Source organism: Poecile atricapillus, chromosome 10 (assembly GCF_030490865.1).
Source record: "Poecile atricapillus isolate bPoeAtr1 chromosome 10, bPoeAtr1.hap1, whole genome shotgun sequence".
Lineage (NCBI taxonomy): Eukaryota > Metazoa > Chordata > Aves > Passeriformes > Paridae > Poecile > Poecile atricapillus.
Genome location: NC_081258.1, coordinates 21,502,588 through 21,530,417, shown reverse-complemented (window position 1 = coordinate 21,530,417; position 27,830 = coordinate 21,502,588). Strand labels below are relative to the sequence as shown.

The following is a 27,830-nucleotide window of genomic DNA, read 5'->3' as shown; positions in this document are numbered from 1 at the left end:
GTGCTCCGAGGGCACGGGTGAAGGAACCAACTCACCCAGTGCCTGGCACTGCATGGCCCTGACCCCACAGGGACCTGGAAATACCACAGCACTGCAACAATGACAGCGTGGAGTGTCCCAGCCATAAAGCCCCTCAGGGCACATGTGAACTTTTTACCCCAGGTAGATGGCAGCAGCTTTGCCCACATCAAATACGCTGTGGTGTTTTGTGATACCCCACACCGGCGCCCTTGGCCCGCTGATGTCCCCTGCCCACGGACAGGCTGCTGGCAATGTGTCTTGTAGCCTGCAATAAAGCATAAGGTAGGCAGGAGAGGGGAAACTTGCACCACTGGGAGAAATTTTACCTGGATAAACCGCAGCCAATAAATTTTCTATAAATGCCAGCTAATGCTGTCCCTTGGAGAGCACTGGGCAGGGACTGCCGGGCTCCAGAGCCCTCGGCACAGCCTCGCTGTCTGTACATAAACAGTAACACCTCATTCTCTCTTCTACCTCATTAACTGAAACGCATTAAAACAAGTGTGCACTGGGAGCAGCAAATGAGACTGTTAAACCAAGCTGATATAATCCTCATCAGCTGTGGGAAATGAGCACACATCCATTACACTGAATCAAGCCGCCAACTGCGACTCATCGAGGATGCTGAGACCCCAGGAAGATGCTCTTCCCCGGCAGCTGTACCAGGCAGCTCAACCACTGCCTCCAGCACTCTCTCATGGGGCATTTCCAGAGTGCTGGGGTTCCATTTGCATTCCAGCAGCTCCCCCTAAGCACACAGCTGGGGGCCCTGGTCCCACACTGCAGCCAAGTGCTGCACGAGGCCCCTGTGTCCAGAGGGAATCTGCTCAGTGAGATGCAGGGAACCATCTGACTCCTCTAGTATCCAAGCAGAATAAAAGGCCAAGGCAGCAGAGCTGAGGCTCAGAACGTGGGACGTTTCCCAAGCCCAGTGTTCCCTGGGGGCATGCCATGCAGTGTGATACAGAACCTGACCACAGCAGGGCTGGCCTCAGGTGCTGGACACGTGGTCACACCCTGCCCGGACAGTACCGGCCCGCAGAACTGCACAAAGCAGGGAATGCACCACAACAAAGCAGGGAATGCACCACAACACCCCGATAAACCCCCAGCACTGACACCACTGTGGTGCCACGGCTGTCCCCATTCCCCCAGCTCACAGCCAGATGCTGAACGGGGGAGTCTCAGCAGAGGTTGACAAGAGCTGTCACACAGTGACACACCAGAGTCACACAAGTGTCACGAGAGTGTCACACAGTGACCACTGATTTCAGCACACAGGAACACAGGACTAGCTCCACACAAGGACATGGAGCTGCTCCAGCCATCACACCACAGCTGTGCCTTCATGAGCAGATTTGCTTACAGTGTTGAAGAAATGTTCATTTTGCCTCCCCCCATGAGGAGGCAGAGCAGGGAGCGCTCCCAATGCTGCAGGAACCGGACAGACCACATTCACCCCAGACAGACAGACAGATAGATAGCACTTTGTGCCCTCCACCGCCTTGGGTCTGAACTGCTGACCTCACCAGAGCAGCTCAGATTTCTAACTCTCCTTTCCCCACACCAAGCAGAGCTGATGAGGCAGGATGGGGTCCCCTCTGCCTCGCCTCCAGCCCTGTGGTGGGAGGAGGTCCCCTCTGCCTCAACCCTGTACTCACAGCAAGAATGTAAACAACCCCTTCAATCCTCACAGCTGCTATTTCAGAGAGTTTAACTCAACAGAGCTATTACATGGCATTTCCCCCATGTGCAGTCTGTGCACAGTGCAGCCCAGAGCAGGCTGCCTGGGACTTGCTCCTCCCTGTGGAACAGGACACCCTGGGGTCTCCCTGGCAGCTCCCAGCAGCCTGCACAGGCATTTTGAACGGGGTCCATGAAGTCTGTTTAACCAGCATGATGTGTGCAACAGAATCACAAAGAAACAGGCATTTAAAGTGACATCTGTTGGATTAATTAGCTGTGTAATTAGCCTCCCCTCTGTGGAGACAGGCTTTGTTACTGCTGCCTGAAACTTCCCCAGGTGATTCTCTTTGTATCCATCCTTCCCAGAGCACACGGAGGAGCAGAGTGGGTGAGATGGGGCTGTAGTGCCCAAATGAGGGGCAGGAGACAGCCCAGAGGCCACAGGTCAGCTGAGGGGCAATAAGTGGGTCAGAGAACCCCAACTGCTACATCTGTGTGGTGGAACCCAAACAGGAACGTCCATCAGCCTGAGCGCATTCTGCTCAGAGATGAAAGGCAAGGATACAAGTCAGGCATTTATATCCTCCCCAATTAAATCAGAACATCTCTGTCTCCTGGAACCAGCTCCCCACCTCCCTGGCCTGTGAGCCCAGAGCTGACACGGGGGACACAGCAGCCACTTCCACCTGAGCCACAGCCAACTCAGCAGAACACAGAAACCCTGAGGTAATCTCTAGGACAAAGAGGAAACCTGGGATCCTGGAAAGAGCTGCACTGCACTAATGGTGGGATGGCCAATGCAGGTATCTCCCTGCTTTAAAGCAGACCAAGAGGGATGCTGGTGGGGACGGTGTGCTGGGCTCTGCCCCACAGCCCAGGGCCATGGGCACCCAGCCTTTTCTCTCTGCCAAAGCTACCTGGAGCCAAGGATCTCCCTACAGCTGCAGCCAGGCTCACCACAGCCCGTCCAACCACACCCCAAGGCTCAACTTCCAGAGAACCTGTTGCACAAGTGTAACTTACTGCCTCATTTGACTTGCAGAACTTGGCTGCCCACTTCACGGTGCAGAAGCAGGATTTTTACGACTGGCAAGAAGGGGGAAAAGCCCATTATGGTATTAAGTTATGTATCATGCATACATTATTTATTGTAATTTAATGAATTCTCTATGAGATAGCAAGCACAGAACCTCCCATGCTGCTTCCATAGCAATTCTGGGGACTTTGTTAAAACAGTTTCCTTAGGAACAGTTCAGTTAAAGCTGGAGAAGGACGACACAGCATCCTGCAGCCCAGTGCACTGGCACAGCCAAACAGAAACCAGCAGTCCATGCCATGTCACATAGAACAGGTTGAGGAAAGCACCTTGTGGGCCCCTTCCTGGCCTTCAAACCAGCCCCTGCCAGAGATGGATGCTAATGAATGCCCATCCATTATTTAATGAGGTCGTCGCCAGCGAGCCTTCAGCTGCAGAACTGGTGCTTGGCCAGGAATGCAACCCAAGGCACTGAAAACCTGACCCTGCCCAACTAGGAAAGGTACTAAGAGCATCCTGAGGTCTTCGAGGCACATTACCTGTGTTGAGGAATCCATCAAGTGCAGGCAGCTGGACCCAAGACACAGATTGAAATGCTGATTGAGCTCTGGGTCCCAGCCCAGGACAAGAGGCCATGAGCTGCCAACCTTTGGGATAACGAAGGGCAGGTTCAGGGTGAGCTACTCGGGCACAGCTCCTTAGCACAGGCTTTGAGCCCTGAGCTGCAGTGCCACTTGTCTGCTTCAGCCCCACACCAAACTGTCTCCCAGCTCCTCCACCTCCTGACTTGTTCCAGTCCTACCAACCTCACCTTCAACTGCGTGTGTTGAGTGTCCGCAGGATGTGGGGAGAACGCCCTGACACACATGCTGTGGTAAGATCCTGACAACTATATTGGTACAAGACCCCAGAACCAGCTGGATAATGCCACCACAGGCCCATTACCTGTCCTGAACAGGCATCTTCTCAGGTCTCCTGACTGCAGCTTCCCACGGCAGGGCTGAAGCTGCAGGCAGCAGCCTAAGTGCATGCCTACCCCTCTGCTCACAGCGGCTGGTCGCCCAGAAGACAATGCCAGTCTTTTGGATCTGGACCAGCATCTCTCCCTCCACGCTCTCCTCTGCAGAGCAGCGACCTCCCACACCAGCACGGGAGGGACAGTGGCCACTGACAGCCTGTACCACCTGGCAAGGTCTGCCAGAGCCTGCCAGCCACCCTGCACCAAAGCTGTGCCAGCCAGAACCACTCTGTCCTCTCCCTGAACATCCCAACACCACCACCACCTGACATGGGAAAAACTCCTGCCTGGAAACTCAAATACTCATTCACATGTTCCAAAATTACCAGGATAAAAGAACGAACTTATGGTTCACACAGACAGACCTGGCATCATGCACAGGAAAGGGTCAGATGCACACTGACACTCCATCAATGTGATGACACCTTGTTTTGAGATGACATCTGAGGTTGAGAACAGCTTTGGAAGACCCTTCCCATCCTGTGCTGAGGCTCTTTCCCTGCTGACCCACAGCTCTGGGTGCACAGGGAAAGACAAGACCCACTCCTGCTGCTCTGCCCACGGGCTGCTACAGAAGCCAGGAAAAACTAAGCTTTTATGGATTAGGATAAAGCTTGACAAGGTGTTTTTCTGCTTGATCTTTTTCCTTGTGTTTGGTTTGTTTAGTTGGGTTTTGTAGCCCATTCTCACCAATATTTTGAATTCTAAACCCTATTTGACTGAGGGGTTTTAGCTCCATGTTCTGGGGAGCTCCTGGCTCCTGCTGTGCGACCAGGGCTCCTGCTCCAGCTGCACTCTCACTCCTTTGTTATTTACGTTGCTTTTATAGGGTGGTTTCTTTACTAAGCTGCTGGCTGCACATGGCTCAGCACTTACTGGAAAACTTGAGAGAAAAACCTAAGTGACAGAGGCCCATAAATAAAACATAGAGCAAGCAACGCTGTGTGCTCTCAGCAGTTCTGATTCCAACCCTTTCAAAAAGCAGTGCAGAGAAAGGGAAAGTTCTGTGATCCTGTACTAACAGACTTTGGTATTCAGTACCTAAAGGAAGGTAAAGGTGTCTTTTAATGCCAGGGTGATGCCACGGAGAAATCCGTCACTAAGAGGCACGTGCAACCCCATGAGGGAGGTGTCTCAAAGGGTTAAACTGATATGGGGAGCTTTTTATAGCAAAAGACTCATCAAGCCCAACAGGACCAAAGGTACTGGGTCATAAGGGTCTGTCCTTCTCACGCTGGCAGTTCATAACCTCCCTTCATTATGAGTTCATCCAAGACTAGAGGATGCAGATTTGAATTAAAGGTTTTGGAGACCATCTTAAAAAACAACCTTGTAGGGAGACTTAAATGAGTATTTTTTTCCCTTGTGAAGCTGCCACTGGAATTTGTCTTAAACCTTGCAGGAAATCAGCTCAAAGTCCCTCATATGCTGTAATTTAAGCGGGCTTCAGGCACAATTTGTGTTGCTCAAGAGTGTAATTCAGAGCTCTGATGCTGCATCTGTATTCCAAGAGATAAACGTGCAAAAATAAAGCCAAAACACACTGAAGGCAGACAGCGAGTAAATCAAAGGTTAACAGAGCTCTAAATCTCCTAATCAGCACAACAGACTTTCTGTGAGCAACTTTACTCCAAGAACCTTAAAAGGCAGAGATGGGAGGAAGTTTGTGATAAAAATCAAAACCTAAACACATCTCCTTTTGCCCACGCCATCACCTGGGTATTTCAGAACTGAATCAGCCCAGCTTCTGGCAGCTCCAAACGGAGCTCTCCAGCAGGTCCCTGCGCTGGTCCCCAGAGCTTTCCTACACTGAAGTCCTACAGGGAACATCTCCTGGGATGGGATGAGAAGACTCTCAGCTTGACCTTACTGCAGAATTATGGCGAGACTAACTCACACCAATCCAAATGCAGCAGTATTTTATTAAACCAGCAAATTCCAGAGCACTGAAATTGATAAAATTCCCAAATTCTCCTCCACCCTGGATTCCAGTGTCAACCCAACTCCAAGGACAATGGTCTTCACCCAAGTCATTCCAGCCATCTGCCATTCCCACAGCTTTCACTGGTATATTCTAGGGGTTTTTTTTAAGCCTTCCTAAGACAAACAACCCAAACTGAACACAGTATTGAACCACCAGACAAAGCGAGGATTTACACAGCTCATGTATTATCCCCCTTACCCTTCTGCTTCCCACTGATCATTGAGGCAATGTCTTCAAAGAGATTGGCAACAATTCCACATCTTGCCTGCAGGAAGAAAAACTTTAAACCCGCCCCCCCCTTTTTTTATTTTGTTTTTTTCACATGTGGGGAAGCAGGAAGCCTAGCCCTCCTCCCCTCACCCCCCTCCAGTAGGGTTGTCTGCCCCCCATCCCTCTAACACTGTGACACCAAATTCCATCAATCATTTCCTGTGAAATCACCTCATGTCGCAAAGTTCTTCTGCAACTGTCACAGCTTTACATCTAAGTGGTCCACGATTTTTACCTTATAGCTTATTTTTAAGCTTGTTTTTAAGTCCGTTTTTGGATCACTTATGAACAGAGAAACCACCCTGTATGTTTCCTATCCTTTTTCTCCATTGTGGAAAGTTAGTTTTTATTTTACCATCTGTTTCTCTTCCTTCATCTCCCTAGCCCTGGCCAGACCTCTTCCCCAGTTTGTTCATGAAGAATGTTATCAAAGAGCCTGGGGATGCCCTGTCCCTAGGGATCAGCCCTGCCTGCAGCCTGGCTGCCTCCCTCTAACTGACAGTGCTGCAAGAACCTCTCTTCCAAAAGTCTGCTTTTCCCCTTCCTAACGCATATGCCTCCTTTTACAGTTTCTGTCAATTTGCTGACTTAATGCTTTGCAGTTTCTGGCCCACACTTTTGCCAGGAGCCTCTGCCCCCTCCTGTGGGGCTCCTCCAGAACTCTTCAGGGCAGAATCCTGTGAGTTTTTCCTTCATGGCTCCTCTGCATGAGACCACCCCTCAGGATTTATCCTCCCTACAGAGGTACCTTTCAATTCTGCTCCTAAACACACGGGAAGAATTCTCTCCTCCTTCCCCTCCCTGTGACACAGCCCTTCTCTTCCCCTGCCTCCACATGTAATACTTTCCTATTTGATCACATTGGACTTTCTGTGGACTTTGGCCAGGTTCCCCTCCCCGCTCTGTTTTCTCAGGGCTTGTTACATTTAACACAAGCACCTAAGGTGCTTTTTGGTAACTCCTCTGTGACCCACACACATCACACCCTTTACTGTATCCAACAGTAGCTCACCCCTTTTCACATAATTTTAACTTCAAAGTTAGCTACTATTACAGAAGGTACTCTTTGCCTGGCTCTATTATGGAATGACGCTAAATTTGAATACCTCATCATCATCATCATCACCATCATTCTGTAACTACATCTCATATATTCCATGCATCCTCTGGGATTAAAACTTTTTGGGGGTTTTCCAACAAGTTTCTTTGAGAATCCTGTGACGGGCAAAGGAGACACAAGCTCCTGTGGGAGAGGCATGACGGACCACCGCTGCTCCATGGTGGAACTGAGGCCTTCTGCTGGGTCTGCAGCTGCACATCCTCCTTCCCTTCCCACAGGCCAGCTTCACTTCTGTCCCAGCCAGCACAGATCCACAGTTTCATCACCACTAGCACCACCAGCACTGATGTTAGAGTGATTTTCCTGCACATTCTGCATCTCCAGCTAACAAAGAGCCTCTATGCAATGGCACCATGTAACCCAAACCCTCTCCTTCAGACTCCCTATTCCCTAAAAAAAAAGTGAACTCAGCACTTGGAAACACTGAAAAGGAAGACACTGAATGAACTTATTGAAGGCACTTGCTGGAAGTCTGGCCAGCAGCGTGTTTCTTCAGTAGTTCTTTGTTTAAACTTCTGAGCTGCACATTCTGAACTAGAGATTGTCAGGAAGTTGTAGGAAATGTCCAAACCTGGCTCTTTCTCAAGCAGATTAATTCCTTCTGGAAACTCCACCTGTGCAGTAGAGGCTGGGAACTTGTGCCCAACCTCTTCCAGATGTGTGGAACGCTGCAGCTCAGCTCCCTGCTCTGCTCAAGCTCTGCAGTCACGAGGAGACAAGCCTCTTATCTCTGCCTCTGCTCAGCCACCTGTCCCCCAGCCCAGGCCACACCGTGCCCCAGCCATGGCAGGAAGGGTCTTCAAACCCATCATCTACCTCAAGCCAGAACATCTGTCTCAAGAGTGTAATGCCCCGCATTGCCAAAGGTGCTCCTGCTTTCCAGGGAGTTCTTTGGGATCTAAACCCCCTCGGTCACCCAAGGTGGTCAGCAGCCACCGCAGACGCTCCCCCAGCAAGTGCCAGGCAAACAACAGCATTTCCACTTTAATCACACAATTTTAGGGGGACAGCAAGGAATTGGGAGTACACAGGAATAAAGGAAAGGTTACCAGAGCCTTGCAGTTTTTTGCCATTCCTCTCCCTTTACCCCTGACAGGAAGAGGCCTGATAGAAGCTGTTGCAAAGCACAGGATGAAGATGGCAGCAGAAGACCAGACCTTCTCCCCTGGCACGGGGAGTGTTGCAGGAGAAGACTAAAAGGTTCACCCGACTATGGACTGACAGTGTCTCCAGATCACATTTTCTGGCAGCAAGTAACGCTGACAGAAGTGGCACTTGGGCAATGCAAGCAGCCAATAACATGTGATTTAGGAAAAAAATGGCAAAAGCAGCAGAATAAGGAGGATTGTGTGTGATAAGCCCAGTGTGTGCTCTCACCCAGCAGCATCTGGAGAGGATTTTCTCCAGCAGGCAGGGAAGAACTCGATTACATCCAGTTAACTGTGCTCTAAACTGATTATGCATGTGCCAGGCTAATGGATTACATTAGCAAGAGGAAAAATAACATCCAATCAATCTCAATTTACTGCAGACCACACCAAGGCCTGAGAGAAGAGAAACCATTCTGTGAACTCCCCCACTGCCACTGCATCCCTTCAGTTATCAGCAGAGATGGCGTTACAGCTGCTCCAAGGACCGCAGAGCTGTGCTGGAGTTGTCTGATCCATGCCTCATCCAGAGAGAGCCCTTTCCATTAAATCAATCCCTGATTCCACCTATGCTGAAGCAAGACACTGGTCTGACTGGTGAATCCAGCCAGACACTAACCTCTGCTCCAAGCTTTAGCCAGCCATACTTGAAGGCCAATATATGGAGCATTCCAAAGGAATCCTTTACTGTGAAACATGTTCTCCTTCAGCTGGTGTTTCACTGCTGCTGTGTCAGAGGCAACACAGGGCAGCGCTGAGAGTGCCCAGGCCTCTCACAAACCCGAAAACTGACAATTCCTCTTAGCCTGCCCAAGGAAAACATCCTAGGAATCTTTATTACGAGAACCTATGCCTGTCCCCTGACGCTGGTGAGATTTTTTTCCCTTTCTGCTTTTTTTTCCCCTTTTCTTTCCCCTCAGTGAGAGAACTCTAGTGCCCCAATGGTTTTTCCCCACTGGAACACATTTTAGATGCAGGCCCTGGATAAAGAAAACTTTAAACCTTTGCAATGTATACTCGAAAAAGCAATATTATGCACAAAGAAATCATAATACAGCTTTCAAACAACTCTCTTGTACCCCAAACTGGCCTCCACAGAGGAGATTCAGTTCTCTCAGGGCTCCTGAAGTCTCACGGGCACTCTCCTGTCCCCACTTTCCAAGCTGCATAACTCCCTCAGGTCTCCTGCACACCAGACAGCAGAGGTGTATGTGCAGACCCCATTGCTTCCAGAGCCAGACTCTGCTGGATGAGGCTGGATCCCAGCTCAAGATGGAATAATTGCTGTCACAGCCCTCCTGGCCTCAACAATGAGCTCAGAGCAGCTCCTCACCAGTTCCAGGTAGGTCCAACAACCACAGCTCAAGGTAATCCTTGTATGATGTTCCTGGTAATCACCTTCCTCCCTGAATTTGCTGGAACTGTTAATTCCTAGGAAAAATCCAGGAGTTTTGAAAATATGGCTACACTGTGATGTGGGTGGGTACTACAGAGCTCAATGTCAGGTCTCAAATTCCCATTACATAAAGAAAAGTTTTCAAAGAAATAATTAAAAAGCGCAAGGTACACTGTGTGTATATAAAGAAATCTCAGCACATTGGGGGGAAAGCAGGAAGAAGAGGATGAGGACAGAAAGAATATAAAAAACCTGTGAGGAATGAGCAGACAATGAGCGGGAGAGCACGTGTGAATAGAGGGGATGCGGCTGCTGAGATTTATGGCAATTCGTACCTGATTGTTCATACTAAAGCTATTATGGGATGATTAGAGAAAAAGGTGAAGCTTTAAGTCCAGTGAAAATCAATAGAAACGTCTGGAGCAATTCTGCTGCACGAGTGAAAGGACTATTTACTGTATCCGGAGCTCCTCTTGGGTTACAGCCCACAGGGCTCGGGCCAGCAAGGGAGGGGGCTGGGGATGAGACGAATGAGACAGGAAAGAGAGGATGGTCATAATGGTTATAAAGACAACACAGAACGAGGAGGGTGGGAGAAGTAAAGACAACAAGATGGGGGTGCCAGCCCCATTCTGCTGTGAGGAAAACTCGCGGTGGCCCCGGCACACGCGGGGCTCCTCTCCCAGCCTCCTCCCTGGCACCCAGCAGTGCTCTGCTCACAGACCCCAGCACTGATGTACAGCCAGCACAGCAGCACCACAGCCACGGCCCCTCTGCCCACCTGCTGCCAGACCAGCACACCGACCACACCAAACGCCTTCAAGTGACACAGTGACAAACCCGTATGGGAGAGAGCCAGCAAAACACAGGCAAAGTCTCCTTGCACAACTTTTCTAACAGTGATTGTTCAATTTCTGTGCAGAGTATCACAGCTGCAGTGCCATGAGACACACAAGCCCCCTCTAAAGAAAGCACTGTGGTGTGAACGTCTACGGGCCTGAAGCCTGCACAGCCACAGTCACTAACAGAACACAGACTGAAGAGCTGCAGCACGCAGTGAGAGCGGCTGCCAATGGAGAGTTCTCAGCAGCTCATCTCCAAAGGGTCACAATCCATTCTGGTTCAACATAGATTTTCCTTGGAAAATGAAAGCAGATGAAGCAAAACCAACTCCTACCTTATAGAGCTTCAGGCTGGCCTCGTGCCTCGAGTTCACGGTGTGAAGACGTAGCTTCTCCAGACTGTTGGTGTAGTAGTCACACGCGTTGCATTTCAGATGGACTGGGTTCCCAATGGCCACACACTTGAGCCTCCATTCATTGGCTTTGCCCCCCTCCTTGATATGTGCCACCAGCTGGTATTTCTGCACATGCTTGTCCGTCTTACAGTGGAGCTGGAAGTTAGCCTTGAGCTGTGTGTTGTAGCGGCACAGCTTGCACTGGTACGAGTCCCCCATCACCGCCTTCCACTCGTCCTCAGGGAGGCTTCGCTCCACATTCATGTGGAGGCCCAGCATGTCCAAATTATCTGTAGTGAACTTGTTGCACACAGCGCACTGAAAGAGCTTCAGCGATGGGTCATTTGTTTGTGTGAAACTTTCACCCAAGTTCATGAGCTCCTCAGACACCAGCTGTCCACCACCCAACCGCATGTCCAGCGGGATCTCGCCACCCACTGCACAAAGGAAAAAGGGGAAGAAGAGGTCAGAAAGGCTGAATTCCTGCCAGAAGATAAACACAGAGCAGAACATAAGCTGCTCCCAAGTGCCACCTGTGTACCCACAAACACACAGTGAGACCACGTGTGGCCACGTGTCTCCTGTAGCCCATTCCTCTGTGTGGCTGGTCTGCAACAGAGCTAAAGAAAAAAGCTATTGCAGACCAGCACAGAAGGGTGGGAACTACTACTGTCACCCTTGCTCCCTCTTGCTGAAGGACTGTCCAGCCCTCTGCCCATCAAAGGTGGCAAGAAAAACCCTACAGACTTTGAGAGGATGAGTTCCACAGCACCACATTCAAAGTTTCTGTGGCTATTTCAAGTACAGCATTAACACTTTGTTCTGTTTTTTCTTGCCTCCCTGGAGAAGCAAATGCTACCTCATGCAGCAGGTAAAGCACAGTCCCTACCACACAAAGCAAAGGTTAACTGTCACAAGCCCAGGGGATGGCCACATCACAGGGAGGTCACCACACTGCCATCATAAGCTGGCAACAGTGCAGAGCATGGCATGGACAGAAACAACCTGAGAAGTGCCACTTCTGCACTGTTACATCTCTTCTCTTGTCCAATAGTTCAAAATGGTGAAGGATCTTCTAAAAACAGTTTTGACAACAAATAAAGAGGATGCGAGAGCATGTCAAGGAGAGCCGGGAGGATGCTGTGTCAGGCTGACTCTTCAAACCAGAGCTCAACTGTGCTCACTCACAGCTACTGAGCAAAACAGGCTCCTGCTCACACCAGAGCATCTGAGATGCAGACAGAGAAACTCTGAACAAGCACAAAGGCAAACCAGGTCCCCCGTGCCACCTTGCTCTCCTTTTCTGTTTTTAGGACATTTATACTCTTACTACAGTTTTTTGATATTTTACCTGTCACAGCTCAGCTTAACAATCCTACGAAAGGAACCAGGTAAACAATTCCTCAGTTAATCAAAAAGAGATGTTACTTCCTTAACCTTTTATTTCCTATGTTGCAACTTATTTGCTGAGAAGCAAATGCTCTTTAAGACACTCTTTCCTGATCTCACCATGCAGGAAAAACCCCAAAGCAGACTCTTCTAAATTATTAATGTTCTGCTCAGTTTTGGACCAAAGCGTAGGAATGGGAAAGATCTGCTTCACTTCTCGCAAAGCTCACGATGTGTGTATCCGAGTCAGAAGGGCCAAGCCGGTGTCAAGTGCTTATTAACACGGGCAGGGCCTCCCTCTGCAACCCTCAGTGTGAGATTTGCAGCCATCAAGTGCACAGTTCACAAACTGCTCTCCAGGCAGCTCATGGACATCCAAGGCTCTGTCATTTACTTTAGGAGCTTCAGGTAAAACACTCCCAGCTTATCACAACTGCCCCACGCTTCAGTAAGGAGAGGCTCTGAGCTTCAAAAGCCCCCAATCCCATCCGTCACTGGCAGCAGAGGAACACCACCCCTTCCACTCCCCTCAAACCTCCTTACCTTGTCTTCTCAAGGCAACACAGCGTGAAACAAACCAACCCCGAACAAATACACCTGCCTTTGGGAGTGCCAGCAGGTGACTGCACCCTCTCTCAAAGCTATCCACCAAACTAATCCCATTCCTCACCAAACCCAGGACAAGTTCTCATGAAACACTGTAGTTAGGATGCTTTCCACAATGAGGAAGAGCATTGAGTGCCATGGCATCTGTAACCCGTGTCTGCCGTTCCATTAACTCCCCATGAAAACTCTTGGAAAACGTTACTAGAAAAGCCACAAGATGAGGGAAAAACTGCTCTGGGTGAACACAGATGAGAAACCTGCACTGTGCAGCCTCCATCCTCGACCACCACGCAAAGGCAGCTCATGGGGCCACAGTGCCAGATCCCTTTGCTGGCTCTCTCGCATGAACGTGCTGGAAACCCCTTCAGCCTCACCTAGAGATGGAGCCATCGTTGCCATGGGGTTAGTGGGATCGAGCTGGAACCCCCCCATCATGAACTGTGCATCTGAGGAAGTGCTGTCCATCTTCAGGTTGGGAAGGTTCATGTTCTGTGCCAGGTAATACTGGTAGAGCTCGGCCTCGGCGGGGGACGGCAGGCTGCCGAGGCCTAGGTGCCGGTTATGCTGGATTTGGGACATGTTTTGCTGAAGCAGCATCATATTGTGCATGTGCTTCTCACTGGTCATGTGAATCCGAAGGTTTCTAGCTACATTGGTCTCATAGTCGCACACCTCGCAGCGCCACGTAGGTTTGGTTTTTGGTTTGGTGGGGGAGGGAGCCCCACAGGTGCTACCGATGTTGGCGGCAGCGGCTGCCGCAGCAGCAGCCGCTGCCGCCGCTGCCCCCGCGGTGTGGCTGAAGACTTGCTCTCCCCCTCCGTTCTGCAGGTTCTGCATGTTGTTGAGATGCTTGTCAGACTGCATATGAATACTGAGGTTGCCTTTGGTAGTTGTGGAGTAGTTACAGACCTCGCAGCGGAAGGGCTTGTAACCACAGGTGTAGCTCTCGCCCCGCGCCAGCCGCGGGTGCGGCTGCCCGCTCTTGCAGTAGACGCAGGAGCCACCTGGCTCAGGATGTTTCTCCTTCATGTGCGCCTCAAGCGTCTGCTGGTACTTGTAGTGCCAATTGCACTTGGGACACTTGAGTGTCTTACATGAGTTGCGAGAATGCATCATAGTCATGTGGCCACCCAGCGACCGCGAGGAGCCCAGGACCGTGTCGCACTTTGGGCACTCCACGCCGCTCCCCGAGGGGCACTCCCCACCCCCGAGTTCACAGAGGGGGCCAGCATGCTGGTGATGGGAGATGTAGCTCCCGTCCTCGCCCTCTGCACTCTCATTTGGTTCTGGTGCTGTGGCATTGTCTTTATTGGCACTTTCATCGATGAAGTCCAGCCTCCTGCTGCCCTCGGCCACACTGGCTCCGCCACCCTCATTGTTAAAGCTTAAGTGATTCCTCCTGTTTGCACCATCAAAGACAAAGGAAGAAGCAGAATTAGAACTAGTAGAAGCCGTGCCCCGTGACAGGGTCTGGAGCACGTTAGGCATTAAGGGAGAGTTAGAAATGCTTTGGTTTGAGAGAGCAAGGTCCTTTTTGCTGCTGCCACTGCCTGCCACAGCCCCAACATCCTCCTGGGGCCGGTCCTCCAGTTCATCCTCCAACTCGTTTGGAAATAGTCCTTTGCAACCCTCATCATCCTCATCTTCTTCCTCTTCCTCCTCTTCCTCTTCCTCTTCCTCCTCTTCCACATCCTCCTCCTCCTCCTCTTCCACCTCCTCGGCTGGCTCCACCTTTTCTGAGAGGCTGTCCTGGTCGTCCCCCTCTTGTTTCTCCCCCCCTGCCACCCCAGGGTCCTTCCCCTCCGAGGATTTGGTGGGACTGGAAGCCAGCGGGCCCAGGGGGACTGAGGTAATGGGAGTCTTCAGAGCTGAGCTGGTCAGCCCACCCAGGTTGAGGAGTGCACTGGGGGCAAGGACACCCGCTGCCGGCGGTGGCTCAGCTCCACCGGCCGCCCCGGCCTGGAGGGCCTGCTCACCTTCCATGCAAATGCCACTGAATTTACCATAAAAACTGTGTCCAGGGCCTATGAGGTTAGCTGCGGAAACAAGAGGGTGCTGAAAGGTTTTGTTTTTTGGTTCCAGAAAGCTGACAAGGGGTTCCTTGTCTTTGCCTATCCCTTGGATGATAGCGGAGATGTTCTTATTGCTAAGAATTTTCCGCTCCTCCTCACTCAGAGTCATTCGGTGGTCGTGCACGGCATGGGTCACGAACGAGCGGACATACCCAAAGGAGAGCTTGCACAAGAAACACATCAGAATGGGCTTCCTCTTCCCATAGAGCACAAAGCCATCGAATTTGGACAGGTCCACATTGTTGGGAACATCTTTGGATACGCAGGAGCTTTTGGCAGAACCGTCGCTGTTCAGGTAATCCTTGTTGCTTTTGTGTCGCACATCGAAGACGCGGAAGCTGTGCAGGACGGGGCTGATGCCCGCCAGGGCTGAGGTATTCGGGAAGGCCTGGTCTGAGCCCTCAAACCACTTCCCGAAGGATGAGGCTATGTGGAAAGTGTTGATGATCTGTGGGTAGACGGGAGCGGCAGCAGAGGGCTCTCCCTGCTTGGGCAGAGAGTTCGGGAGCAGCGAGGGGAGAGTCCCGCTGCCGCCGGCAGCCCCGCTCTGCACCAGCTGGCTGAGGCTCTCCACGATGTAGGCTGAGCCGTCGGGCTGGTAGACGATCTCGCCGGCCAGGTTCTCCACGTCGCTCTCCTCCTCGCCGTCCTCGCTGCTGTCGCTCCCGCTCTCCCCCCGCAGCGGCGGGGGCGGGCGGGTGCCGGCACAGCGGTGCTCCATGTAGCTCTGCAGGCCGGCGAAGGAGGCCGCGCACTGCCCGCAGCTCAGCTCCTCGCCCGCGGGCTCGGCGCCCGCCGCGCTGCTCTCGGGGCCGCGCTCGGGGAACGGCACCCTCAGGCTGTCCAGGGGGCCGCAGCTCTCCGCCGCGGGCTGCTCCATGCTGCCGGCCGGGTCAGGGAGGTGGGCGCTGTTGAGATCAGTCCATTGCTGGTGCTGAGGAATGCCGCACCCATTGTCCTTCCCGGGGATGACGGGCGAGTCACAGCCTTCCATGGCAGGGCCGGCACGGAGCGCTCATTGCACCCGGTACGGCTCCGACCTGCGGATGGGGAGAGAAGGAGAGAGGCAGGTGAGTGACGGTGCTCCTGCAGAGACCCCAGCACCGCAAGGGCTGCTGACCCCGCTTCTCGGGACCACACTGGGGGCTGCTGCACCGACACGGGCTCCGGGGACAGCCCGCCCAGCCCTGGGGAGCGCACTGCTGGGAATGAGCAATGGAAACACGCTGGCAGCACCAACACAGGAGGCAAGCTGAAGGGGCCTGGAAGGTGGCAAAAACCTCCTCAAAGTCTTTTCTAAAGGGAGCCAGCAGGAAGATTGTAGCACCTGCACTGTCATCCCCAAGGCCTTGGGTCTTCAGAAAACAAACCATCATGGGAAAGTTTGTGACAGCAACAAGCGATGACAACAACAGTTCTGTGGCTTTACAACTTGGTAAAACTCATATTCTCTGGCTCCCCCTAAGGCAGATGCTGTTTTTCTGGCTGTTACCCTTCTGTAATGGCTTGTGAAGCACAGACCCAGCACTCCCACATGTGCACCCCAATGCGAGACCACGTGAGACCCAGAGCAACTCACAGCGATTTTGGCGTAACAGGAGATGGAACTGCTCTGTTCTGGACAGAGCTTAAACAGAGAGATGTCAGGAGAGAAACCAAACAGGAAATTCCAGCTCTGACAAGGGTGCATCCTGGGGATTGGAAAGCGGTCAGCCCACCATGCTCCAGGAACCTCTCAGAGATCCTGCAGGGCACAGCGTCTGCGCACACATTGCTTCCTCTCATCCCTGGAGACAAATGGTGGGTGCAGGTCCTGGAAGAGGAGAACACCCTTCCCACTACCATTCCACCAAAGCAACATGACTGGAGGATTCCACCAAGTGACAGGCAGTCAGCAGGCCTGGGCTACTGACCATGGCCAACATCCAGGGCCCCCTGTCATCGTGACCCTTTTTGCTGCATCTGGCCAACGACTCCAGTACTGCAGTCCTAAAGGAGTCCTGCAATCCTAATGGAGCCCTCTTCAGCTCATTCAGAAAGTGTGAAGAGAACTGGAAACCAGCCAGAGAAGACAGGACCAATTGCAAAGCCAGCGACATGCCACAGCAGCAGTGTGTGAATTAGTTCAAGCAAAGGAAAACTGAGTGACAATCAGCATTTTTTTTTTCCAGTTTCACTATTTCCCAGTTTATATTTTCCTTTACCACACAAAGCCATCCACATTTCCACTGGTTTCTCTAATGTGTTTGTACTTTCTTTTTACATTTGACTTCTGTTAAAGCTTGAAGGAAAAGCATTTACAACTACCACTGAAGGCAAAGTCATAGTCTCAAAGCCCATGGGCAGGGACGCCTGCACAAGGACACCAAGGTGCAACGGAGACACCAGCCAGTGTGATCACACACAACATTACTCCACAGCACCTCCAGTCTCACCTTCCCTGGATTCTATGCCATACACAGCCGCCTCTGCAGTTGCACTGGGAATAAACAGGGATTTGCTCTGCAGTAACGGTAATCTGGCGTATTGAGCAGAACAAGGACAAGCAGAATCCTGCTGCCAAAAGGCTCTGGGTTCTTAGTCAGTCAAGTTTTGTTCCCCTAGCCTAAAATATGCTCCAGCCACGTAATGGCTCCTACTGCACCAGCTCCCACCCTGGATCACTGATCCCAAATCCTTCTGTGTTGAGGCTGCACATTCACCTTCCCACAACACGCCTACCCTCCCTTTCCGCTGCTACTTCTGCACTGGCAACTGCAGTCCAAATTAAACCAGAAGAGATTCATTCGGGGGAAATGAGGAAAAAGAAACTCCGTAAGCCTCATACTTTTGCCAAGTGAAGTTTTAGGAATATCAGTGCGGACTTCAAAGCGCAACATGGAATGACAACACCCTGCCAATTCTTTCAGACACGGAGCACTGTGCGCGCCGGCACAGCCAGCTCCCGGGACACGCAGCCAGGTGAGACACAGCCAGGGTCACAGCAGCTCTGCCATCAAGAGCTGCTGACTGGCAGGAGATGCCTGACTGACAGCCAGGCTGGAAGGGTTAGCAGAGCTGGAGGGGCGGGAGGGTTAACAGCCTGATTGGAAAATCAATGTAATAAATGCTTGGTAAGTTACAGGAACATGCGGGAAGAGGAGGCCGCGATTGATAAAGGACTGCAGCTTTGATGCTGCACTGGGGACTTGTTTATTGACAGGAAAGCCAATCTCTCTCCTGGCCCGGCCCGGCCAGGCAGACCCGCATGCTCCAATTAATTGGTGGGCTTTTCTGCCTTGGCTTGCTTTAACAGCTCTCCCCCACTCACTCCAAGTTAACCAGCTCAAGATGTGCTATGCCAAAGGCATCTTCTCTCCTCTCCCTTTTCTCAACACAGAAGAGTCCTGACAGGGCATGTAGAAAAACCCAGAGCCAAAGCGGCCAGCCCAAGCCCAGGACACAGGCTGAGCCCCTGCACAAGCCCAAGCTCATCTGATGATTCAGTCACTATCACAGCTGGTCCTGAAGGGAGCACGAGGCACAAAAATATTTGTTTCTATTCACATAGAAACTTCAGGAATCATCTCTTTAAACTGGTAACAGCAATTTCCTTGCTAAAGCAAACTGGGTCCCAAGCAGGAGCACAATGCAGTTATTAGTCCACTACTGGGCCCTGTGTCTTCCACCAAGCCGGACTGCCCCATGGCCACCTGTGTGGCGACAGCCCCAGCGTGTGAGAGCTCAGATGGACAGAGAGTGGTGTGCTCCACACCTCCCATTCGCTCCCCCTGCCGCCCTCTCTGCTCTGTTTATCAGCCAGTCAATAAGAAAAGGTAGTTCTTACTTAAGGAGGCAGAAGTCAACTCGTCAGGTCGATCAGCACTCTGTCTGTAAACATGGTTTCCCGTAAAATCAATGAACTCCAGTTACAGAGAGAACAGCCTGAGTGCCAGAGACTCTGTGCTCTCACACTGCCCCAGTGGCAAAGAAGAGCTCTCCTGGTCCTTTCTGCAGTCTCACATCCCACCGCTGCCATGCCCACCTTGCCTGTCCCAGCTCTTGCCCCTTCCCCATAGCACCAGCGCATCTTAAAGTCCCTTGGAGCCGATGTGGCGCCACGGCAGCCCAGAAGGCAGCTATGCCTGGGTGGCAGATGCAGGTGACAGCACAACACTGTGTGCCCCACACTCTGCCACGTTCCTGCAGCCATGCTGTGCAAAACACACGTGGAGTCAGTCCCTGTGTCCCCCTGTCATCTCCTTCCAGCCCCATCCTCAAAGGGACAGACATTCCATCTTCCAGCAACGCTTCCCCCAAGGAAGGAGCGGCCAGTCCTGAAGCAACACCCTGCAGCCCCTGGCAGGCTGGGGCTCCTGGGCACCCCCAGCCCGCGGCACCAGGCTGCTCCCTCCCCTGGGGACACTGGCAAGCAGTGCGGGCAGCAGGGATGGAGCGGGAGGGAGGAGGGGGCTCCTGCTGTTGCCCAGGCTTCCCGAGAATTAAATATGAACAGCCGTGCTGTGTAATTTTAAATTGTTAATTAGCACAGGGTTAATTAGGCGGCCCTTTCACAAGAGGCTGTTTGGCAGTAAACCAAGACTAGAAGCAATGAGGAAGGAGGAAAACAAAAGGAGAAAGCGACAGTGAGAAACTGTTCCCGCAGCTAATGACCCACATGGCAGCATGGAAAAAAGGGCACTGAGGACAGGGAGAAGGTACAAGCAGATGCATTACACCCACAGCCATGACCTGCTCCCTGCAGGCTGCCCTCCCTCTGCCCAGCTGCATGGCACAGGGAAGCGCTCAGGCCCTCCCTCAGCTCCTGAGCCAGCGGCTCAGGAAAGCCGGAAAGGACGGAGGTGGGGGAAGACAAGGACAGCACAGGACTAAGGGTGTGCTCAGACGCTCAGCCTGGCCTTCTGCTGCACCCTCTGAAGGAAAATGCCTGGCAAGTGTGGTGTCCAGGTCGGCCAAGAAGCTCCTGTCTCAGCAATGGCACTTGATGACACTTGTTCCAGCCTGAAAACTAGGGATGGACACACCAAAGGGGAGCGCGCAGCCAACTCAACTTTGTGGTCATAGAAACACGGAATAGCTTGGGAAGGGACCTTGGAGATCCCTGGGAACAGGCATGCTCCAAGCTCACAAGAGCAGGAGCCCAGGCAGGGGCTGCAAGGCAGTCACCGTGACCCTCTGAAGTGGTGACACAACAAATCTGGAGCATCCAAAGCCTTCTGTGCTGCCTCCCCGCACCTGGCGTGCTACACAGCACTCGGGTAACACTTAGGAAATTGCAAATGGAAAGACATGATAAAAATAATTGCCTAGGATCAAGAATTCAGAAATTAAGGAAGAACAGAATGTATGTTGCCAAAGCAACTTTAATTTTGCTGCTTTATGCATATGAATTATGATACTGCCTGCAATTAGGTGAGCACACGTCGCCTCACTTGGCAAGCAGGACGGTCACAGAAGAGGGTAAAACAAGGTGGCAGGAGCATGTTGTCACTTTATGTGATTTCTACTGCAGCTGCTATCGCACAAATCTGTGAAGAGTTACTTCCTAGAATATAAAGATTTTTTCAAATTTCCTCAGCAAGGCTGGCTGGAGATTCGAGTGGCAATACCAAGAGTTTCAATTCCCAGTTCCGTAAAATGCTTCTACCTTTCAAGTTAAACAGAAGACATGGATCCCAGCTCTCTCACATTCAATTAAGGTGCCAGAAAGCAGCAAGATACCTGCCAGCCTAAGGGAAGTGCTGAAAACTCTGCAACAAAACTTGAGATATTAGGATAAAATGGCACTTATTGCCAAAACCTGAGCATAACAGGGAACATGGATGCACAGTGTGAAGAATGATTTCCAGCTGGGTTTTTTCCACCAGCATTTTACAACACAGTGCTTTGGGATTCCTCTTATGGAATTCCTAGCCGAAAAAAAATCAGCCTGAAAATACTGATATTTATTTGTCAAGTTCAACATTTTAATGAAGCAATTACAAATCAGTTTTTCTTTTTCACATAGCAAGTCATATTTTGCAACTCTCCAAATGAGACCAAGCTGTTTTTTAGCACACACCCTGACCACAATGGAGTTGTTTCACTGGAAGACATGGTCTGATGAGCAAGACACCAGTCTTGCCAAATCCTGAACACCTTAGGTCTCTCCTCCTCTTTTGCAGTATGGCTTTACCAACTGAAAGCCCAGGCTCAGTTCTGACTTCTTCCAGCATTGTGCTCTGTGCCAGACTGTTTCCACCTGGACACGTGGCCACATCCAACGCCTCTGCAGTGGGAGCAGAATTAACAAGCCAGCCCTGCCTGCTGGTGGAAGAAACATCCAAACAACACTGACCCATGGGTTCCTAAGAGTCTTGGGGCTGCAGGTCCTCACAGACTGGTTGGTTATCCCAACAAAGCCAAGAATTCACAGAACTGAAGAATCATTTGGGTTGGAAAAGACCCTTAAGATCATCAAGTCTAACCATCAACCCAGCACTGCCAAGGCCACCACTAACCCATGTCCCTAAATACCACATCTACACACTTTTTAAATCCCTCCTGGGGATGGTGACTGTACCACTGCCCTAGGCAGCCTGTGCTAGTGCCTGACCACCTCCTCAGTGAAAACATTTATTGCCTCTGTGGAAGTCCCGATGAACACTACGAGCTTTCCCCTCGGAGGGATTCTAGCCTGTGGACCCCAAAGGGCCCAAGGTCCCAGAAGGGGTTGATGTGGCACACAGTGGTCTACTGAAAGAGAAGATCCATCAGCACCTGAAAGGACAGGACGGTGCTGCCTTGCAGGACGCCAGGCGTGTGGAGGGCGGCTCTGGGCAGCCCAGAGTGCGCTCACAGCACGGCCACGGTGCGAGGCTGACACGGGCTCACATCCACGGGCACAGCTGGCCCCTCAGATCTTCCCAGCATCATTAGCATAAACAGCTTCTCAAGCAGCAGGAAGCAAAGGAAACGCTGAACAAAACAAGGCTGAAAGCTGCAGGGCTCAAGTACTTGGCATGAAACTGAGAGAAAGGGGCTCCTTGAAAAGGTGAACCTTCCACATTATCCACATTTTCCCTCTACCCTTCACACTAGCTAAAACTGAGCCAATGGGAGTAACACAAGTCAGGCAGCTTTTCAGGAGGCATTCTGTTATGAACTATTATTCCAAGTTTGCTGATCCCTTTGAGCCAGCTACTGCACTACACACAAAAATACTTATCTAATCTTCAGCCCACTGCCATTGAGAGTGGAGTGATCCCAAGGAGGGCCAGAAGGCTTTCTGAGAACAGCTGGGGACAAGAGCGCTTACTCCTTCAGGAGATTCTTACCACTGAGAATATTTTGCAGCAGAGGTAAACTGGCTTCAGTCAGGTTTCTCTCTACACATCAAACTGAAGCACTTGCTTAGCTCATACATGACAAGGCATTCACATGCTCCCAGGGCACAGAGCTTGTTCTCAGGTTCTGCAGGATCCTTTCCTCTTGAGTAGGACACCACAGAAGTTCCAGGTTTTGTTTCAAAACGTCACACATCTCACGATTCTGCCATTGTGCAACTCACCCCTTTGCTCCAGACCCCCAATCTTTCCTGCTAAATGGTGTTCTCAGCCTATGCTGCTGCATAAATAACTACATTTGCATCTGGTTTGCATTTTCAATGCACCGTTGTTGATCCAACTCCTAAACTAATCAAAGCACTGCTGAGGACAAATTGCCTTGCTCTGTCACACAGACCCCACAGTGTCCCAGGCTCCCCCAAGCCCCAGTGCCTCAGGAAGCAGGCCATGCTTGTGCCCCCATTTTGCCACACTGCAGCTTGTCCTGTCTCCCCAGTGCCTGTCCAGTGGCTCACACCAGTTCCAGCTACCACAGCTCTGTCTGGGCCCCGTGTCCCTCCATGGAGGGAAGGAACATCCCCAAGACCTTGCACTGGGCAGCCCCTACCCCCACTGAAGCCCTGGTGATGCTTGTGAATGGAGAAGCGTTGAAATGCTGAGTCTGCAGCCCTGCCACATGGCTTTGGGATCAGCCACGGGCAAGCCCCGGTGGCCCAGAGGAAGAGCTGCTGCTCTGCTGCCAGGCTGGGCTCCACAGCCATGCTCCCCTCACAGGGACTCACCAATAAACCCTGCCAAGGCTCCTTCCTCCTACGGCTTTACCCAAACAACATGTGTGCTCCAGACTAGTGTCAAGGGCCAAGCCAAGGGTAAGAGTTAGACTCATAAGTCATGCAGATCTCCTCTGCCAGGGCTCGGATCCAGTCCTTGTTAGGAAGCAGACTCACAGCGACGTTCTGGGCTCAGTTGCTCTTTCCCACCCTTTGGGAAAGCCGATGCTTTGGATCGGGAGAGCAGGCTTAGAGGTATTAGGTCATTCTGTAACCATTCCACTGGCTGCTCAGACAAACACCACGGCTGATACGTCAGCTCTGAGCTACACTGTGCTGGAGCTGCACAGTCCCATCACAAAGGTCACCGGGATGTCTGCTCGCACCAGCCATTCATGTTTCAGTTTAAACACCAGCTACAGCTGTACAACTGGAAGATAATATAAAAAACCCTAAAACAGGTAAAGAAACTTGCTGGTATAGCTGGGAAACCACCCCATTTACAGCAACCTTTAGGCAGATCAACTTTCTGCAGATCCAAGTGGTCCAGTACTCCTGTAAACAGCATCCACATTTGTTGCTTCCAAAACTACACCCTGCTCTAGACTTCATATACAGCCTAAGCATGTTCCTTATCTGGCCAATATAAACCCTCCTGATTGCAGCAACCATCAGGAGTCAACACCTGTGGACCACCTGGCAGCTCAAAGTCTCAAGTTCACGCTCTCATGTGCACAGTGCACAGTCCCTCCATCAGCTGCTACACCACTGCTGCACCTCAGAACCACCACCTGGGAAACATTTAACCACCTCAGCTCAGGAGAGCTGACACAGATCCAGGTAAATGGGATGCCAGAGGATGTGCCCGATGCATCTGCAGGCACTCCCAAGCCCAGCGAGCCCCAGACTGTGAGGGATGCAGGCACCTTCGGAGCTGAGGGAGGAAGTTGCTAAGAGCACGTCTCCAGACCTCCAGGACTGAAAGTGTTACTCGGCTGCCTGGCCTCTTGCTAATTGTGGGTTTTATTTTTATTTCCTATTACCCTCTTGCACGCCTGATGAGATTATCTTACCGGAACTGACACAGCTGGAGGCTGCAGCCATACATGGAGCCTCTCAGGAGGCAATGCAATTTTATTTTCATTGATCAGGAATCAGCAGGGCAGTAAATGATGGGAAATTCCATTAGGAGAAATACTGGGCCACCAGACCCAACTATCTAGGTACAACCAAATCCCAGAAAGTCCCATCCTTCCTCAAAGCCCCATCGGGATGCGGATAGCAAATCATCTTTCTTCCTCCCAAAATGGAGTCAGCCACTAACCTGATATTCCTAATTGCTGCCTGCGCTGCCAGAAGCGGAGGCAATGCTGTCAGAGCACCCCCCAGGGCTCACTTAGCCCAAACAGTGCCTTTGGTAGAGCCAGCAGCACCTGGCTGCCCCAGCTCAGCCCAGCAGCTGCTGCAGGGCCAAGGCAGCGTGTGCCCATTCCAGTCTTTGTGCTCACGGGCCAGGCAGGTGTGAGTGGTGCCAGTGCCAGCCCCAGCAGAGCCAGCCCAAGCCAAGGAGATGTGCAGTGCCATTTGGAGCCCGAGGCCACAGGAAAGCATCACAGTGTCACTGCAGAGAGCAGCCCTCCTTCTCCAGGGGCCACTGTCTGAGGGCATACAGAAGTCAGGGGGCACACAGGGATGTCAGGGAACCCCCCCTTCCAACAGAGCACCACACCCCACACAACACTGTTACACGCCCAAACTCTGAGCCCAAACTGGGAACCACTTGTCAAGCCTTTTAACCCCCCCATACCCAGGAGATGCACTCAGTCCCTTGCTCCTGGACCAAAATCCCACCGTCAGGCCTCTGACTGAAAGCTGGGGCTGCCCCATCCTGCTGTCCCTTGCTGCACACACCTGGGTGCCAGGTGAGCCCCAGGCCCTGGCAGGACGGCCGGAGCTGCCGACAGCGCACGGGTTAATGGGAGCTGACCGTGGCACAGCTGTTAGGGTGATCAATACCAGAGAGATACTAAAGCAGTGTAAGCCACATTATTGACTGCCAAGCAGATGATAAAACTGTTTATTATGGTAATTGTGGGGTGCCTGCAAGGTGTTCCTAGTGCTGTCTTGAGCTTTTTACCCAAATCAGAATTGCCAGAGCATCACCTGTCTGTAGCCCCCCTCGCCCCAGTGAGGCCCTTCACACGCTGCTGTGCCCACACACTGACCCCAAGCCACCGCCAGAGCCCAGCCACTGGCATGGAGAGGGTCACGTCACCAGCCACAGCCCCTGAGCTGCTTATCTTACACACACCCGTATCAGGGCTTACTCCTACAGCTGCTGTAGCATCCATTCCAGGGAAAACAGAGCTCAAACACCAAAACCTGTAACTTCAGTTCTGGATCCTCCTCCTGATCAGCTGAAAATTAATCTCCATTTCCCACTCTAAAATATTTCCTTCAGTATTTCAATTACTTTTACCTCTACTCTGGGCTTTGTACAGTTTCCTACATCTTTTTAACAAGATTTAACAGAATTTATCCCTTCAGGACTCAAATCCTTGTGCAATGCATGAGGAATTCTTTTTGAGAAGACTGAGCTCCGGATACACTCAGCATGGAGGATCCAGCAGGTGTATGTGCATGCAGGCCACACCTCAGAACAGGTGACACACTGCAGCTTGTCACCTGCCATCGCGTGTCTGCAGGGCCAGCAGCAGATCTGCCAGCACACAGCAAGGCAACATTCTGATTCTGAAGTCATTTCAAATCGCTAAATAGCTCTCTTGGATTAAATTCAGTAACACACATGCCCCAGCCTCCAGAAGTGATGCCAAACTGCCCGATGGGATGTGCTCTGGCAAAAGCATCTATTGCTCTTCCATCCACAGGAACAGAGGCTGTAACACACTCAGGGCTCCATTGCCACCACAGCCAAGTGACAGCTGAAAATGAGTTTAACAAGGGCTGAAGCTCCAGGCTTCTGTCAGCAGCTCCATGGGCAGTAATTAAGGAGTATGGGTCCCATTACCTCCCAGTACAGACAAGGCTCTGACAGCTCCATCTCAGTGTTAACCCCAAGGACCATTTCCTGTGGGCTGCAGGCAGCACTCGGTGCCACCTCCACTGCCTTGGCTGGCTGCTCCTGTGCAACTGAATCACCTTCTCTAGCTAAGCACTGGTGACATCTGCAAAATAAACCTTACACCAGCAGCCTTCCTGTGGTCTGGCCTCAACCTGGAAAGACCACAGCAAGTGCTTCTGGCTAATGCTCTGGCCCTTCCTCCTTCTCCTAATGGCTTCTCTTGTCAGGACCAGAATAACCTACTCTGTTGTCTTCCCCTCGTCCTCCTATTCCTTGATTCCCACCCCTCTAAAAGATGACACTTCTCCCACAAGCACGGTCAGCCAAAGACTCTCAAGCCAAGTTTTTCAGAGTGAAAGACAAAACCTTACACCTCCATAACTGCTTCATCCTTCCATGCTGAACCAACCTCTTCTTTCTCAGCTGCTCCTTCCCGTGCACATCTGTACTGCAGGACACGGTGAGGGTGCTGTCACACCTCTCCAGCTCACTTGCAGAGCCATGAGAAGGGCAGCGATGGAATTGACAGCACAACTGAACCCAGCACTCCAAGGAGCAAGCACATCATGCCACACAGCCGCTGCCTTACAGGCTGGGGATTTGGACATGAGCTCCTAAAATTTGTCCCCTCTCAGCCCATACACTGGTGATGGGCTGCAGAGCCTATGAAACTTATCCCAGAGGTCTTGGAGAGCTGGGGCTGATCCTTCAAACACTCATCAGTAGAACAGTTACAAACAAGATTAAAACAATTCCTTCTTAGTGAAATCTAGACAAGGGAGAGAATTTCCCTCCCTGTCACCCTTCTCATGAGCCATCTTCCATCAGGGTTTTTTCCTTCCTGCTCTAGAACAACACTCCAGAAAACAATTCAGTGTCTTGAACAATTCTGTTCTACTCTTCCACCTGTGCAGGGGGAGGCAGCAGGTGCTCTGAGGCCGTGCTGGGTGCAGGGCTGGGGGCACCTCCATGCTTTTTCCAGAGCCATCCCTGGCTCTTAATGCAGCAGGAGCCACCTGGGATCTGGTCCCCTTCCACAGCCCCCCTGGACCTGCAGCTCTGAAGACCACTCCCTCTCCTCCTGCAGAGAAGGCAGGGACAGCAGATTGGGATCCCAGTAGCACTTACTTTTCTTGAAAACATCTGTTTTCATTATCACTATTACTTTTAATTAGCACTTTACAGCAGCCCTGAGCCCTCCCAGCTGGAGGAGAGCTCTGCTCCTAAATGAACAATTAGAAGGTGCACTAAGGGAATTTTTTTCTCATCTTCAGAACCCAGTTTTTCTGCAGAGCTCAAAGACAAACCATCTGGTTAAAGGAGCTCCCTTGAAGAGGTCTCTCCAGGCACAGCTCAAAGCCTGCAGGTCACCTGGGGATCCCTACGGCGTGAACGGCCACTGAACTCAGGAACCTGAAACACTGAACCGATTACTAATGTCAGGGTCTTAACACCTCTACCCTCATTCGCTCACTGAACGGCCTCCTCTTCCTCACCCGGCCACAATAATTGCCCTGCAGAAAATCAAAGACTTTAATGCCCATCTCACTTGTGCAAGGCCCCAGCTCAAGAGTTCAGGCGAAGCACAAGCTGAAAGAAGGAGCCCTATTAAATGCATAAGGAAATAGGTCCCTATGAAGCATAATTACTAGAAACATGGACTCCTGATC

The 27,830-nt window shown here is 51.6% G+C and overlaps 1 protein-coding gene across 2 annotated transcripts in view; it reads right to left on the bottom strand.

The window, feature by feature from the left end:
• The window catches only part of ZFHX3 (zinc finger homeobox 3), a 122,757-nt gene that overhangs the window by 66,393 nt on the left and 28,534 nt on the right, over window positions 1-27,830 (bottom strand). For both annotated transcript variants that reach the window (XM_058845821.1, XM_058845822.1), the window contains exons 2-3: window positions 13,286-16,023; window positions 10,857-11,353 (exon numbers count right to left, since the gene is read on the bottom strand). In XM_058845821.1, the coding sequence (XP_058701804.1) occupies window positions 10,857-11,353; window positions 13,286-15,977 (3,189 nt within the window). In that variant the 5' untranslated portion in view covers window positions 15,978-16,023. The remainder of the gene's footprint in view (window positions 1-10,856; window positions 11,354-13,285; window positions 16,024-27,830) is intronic.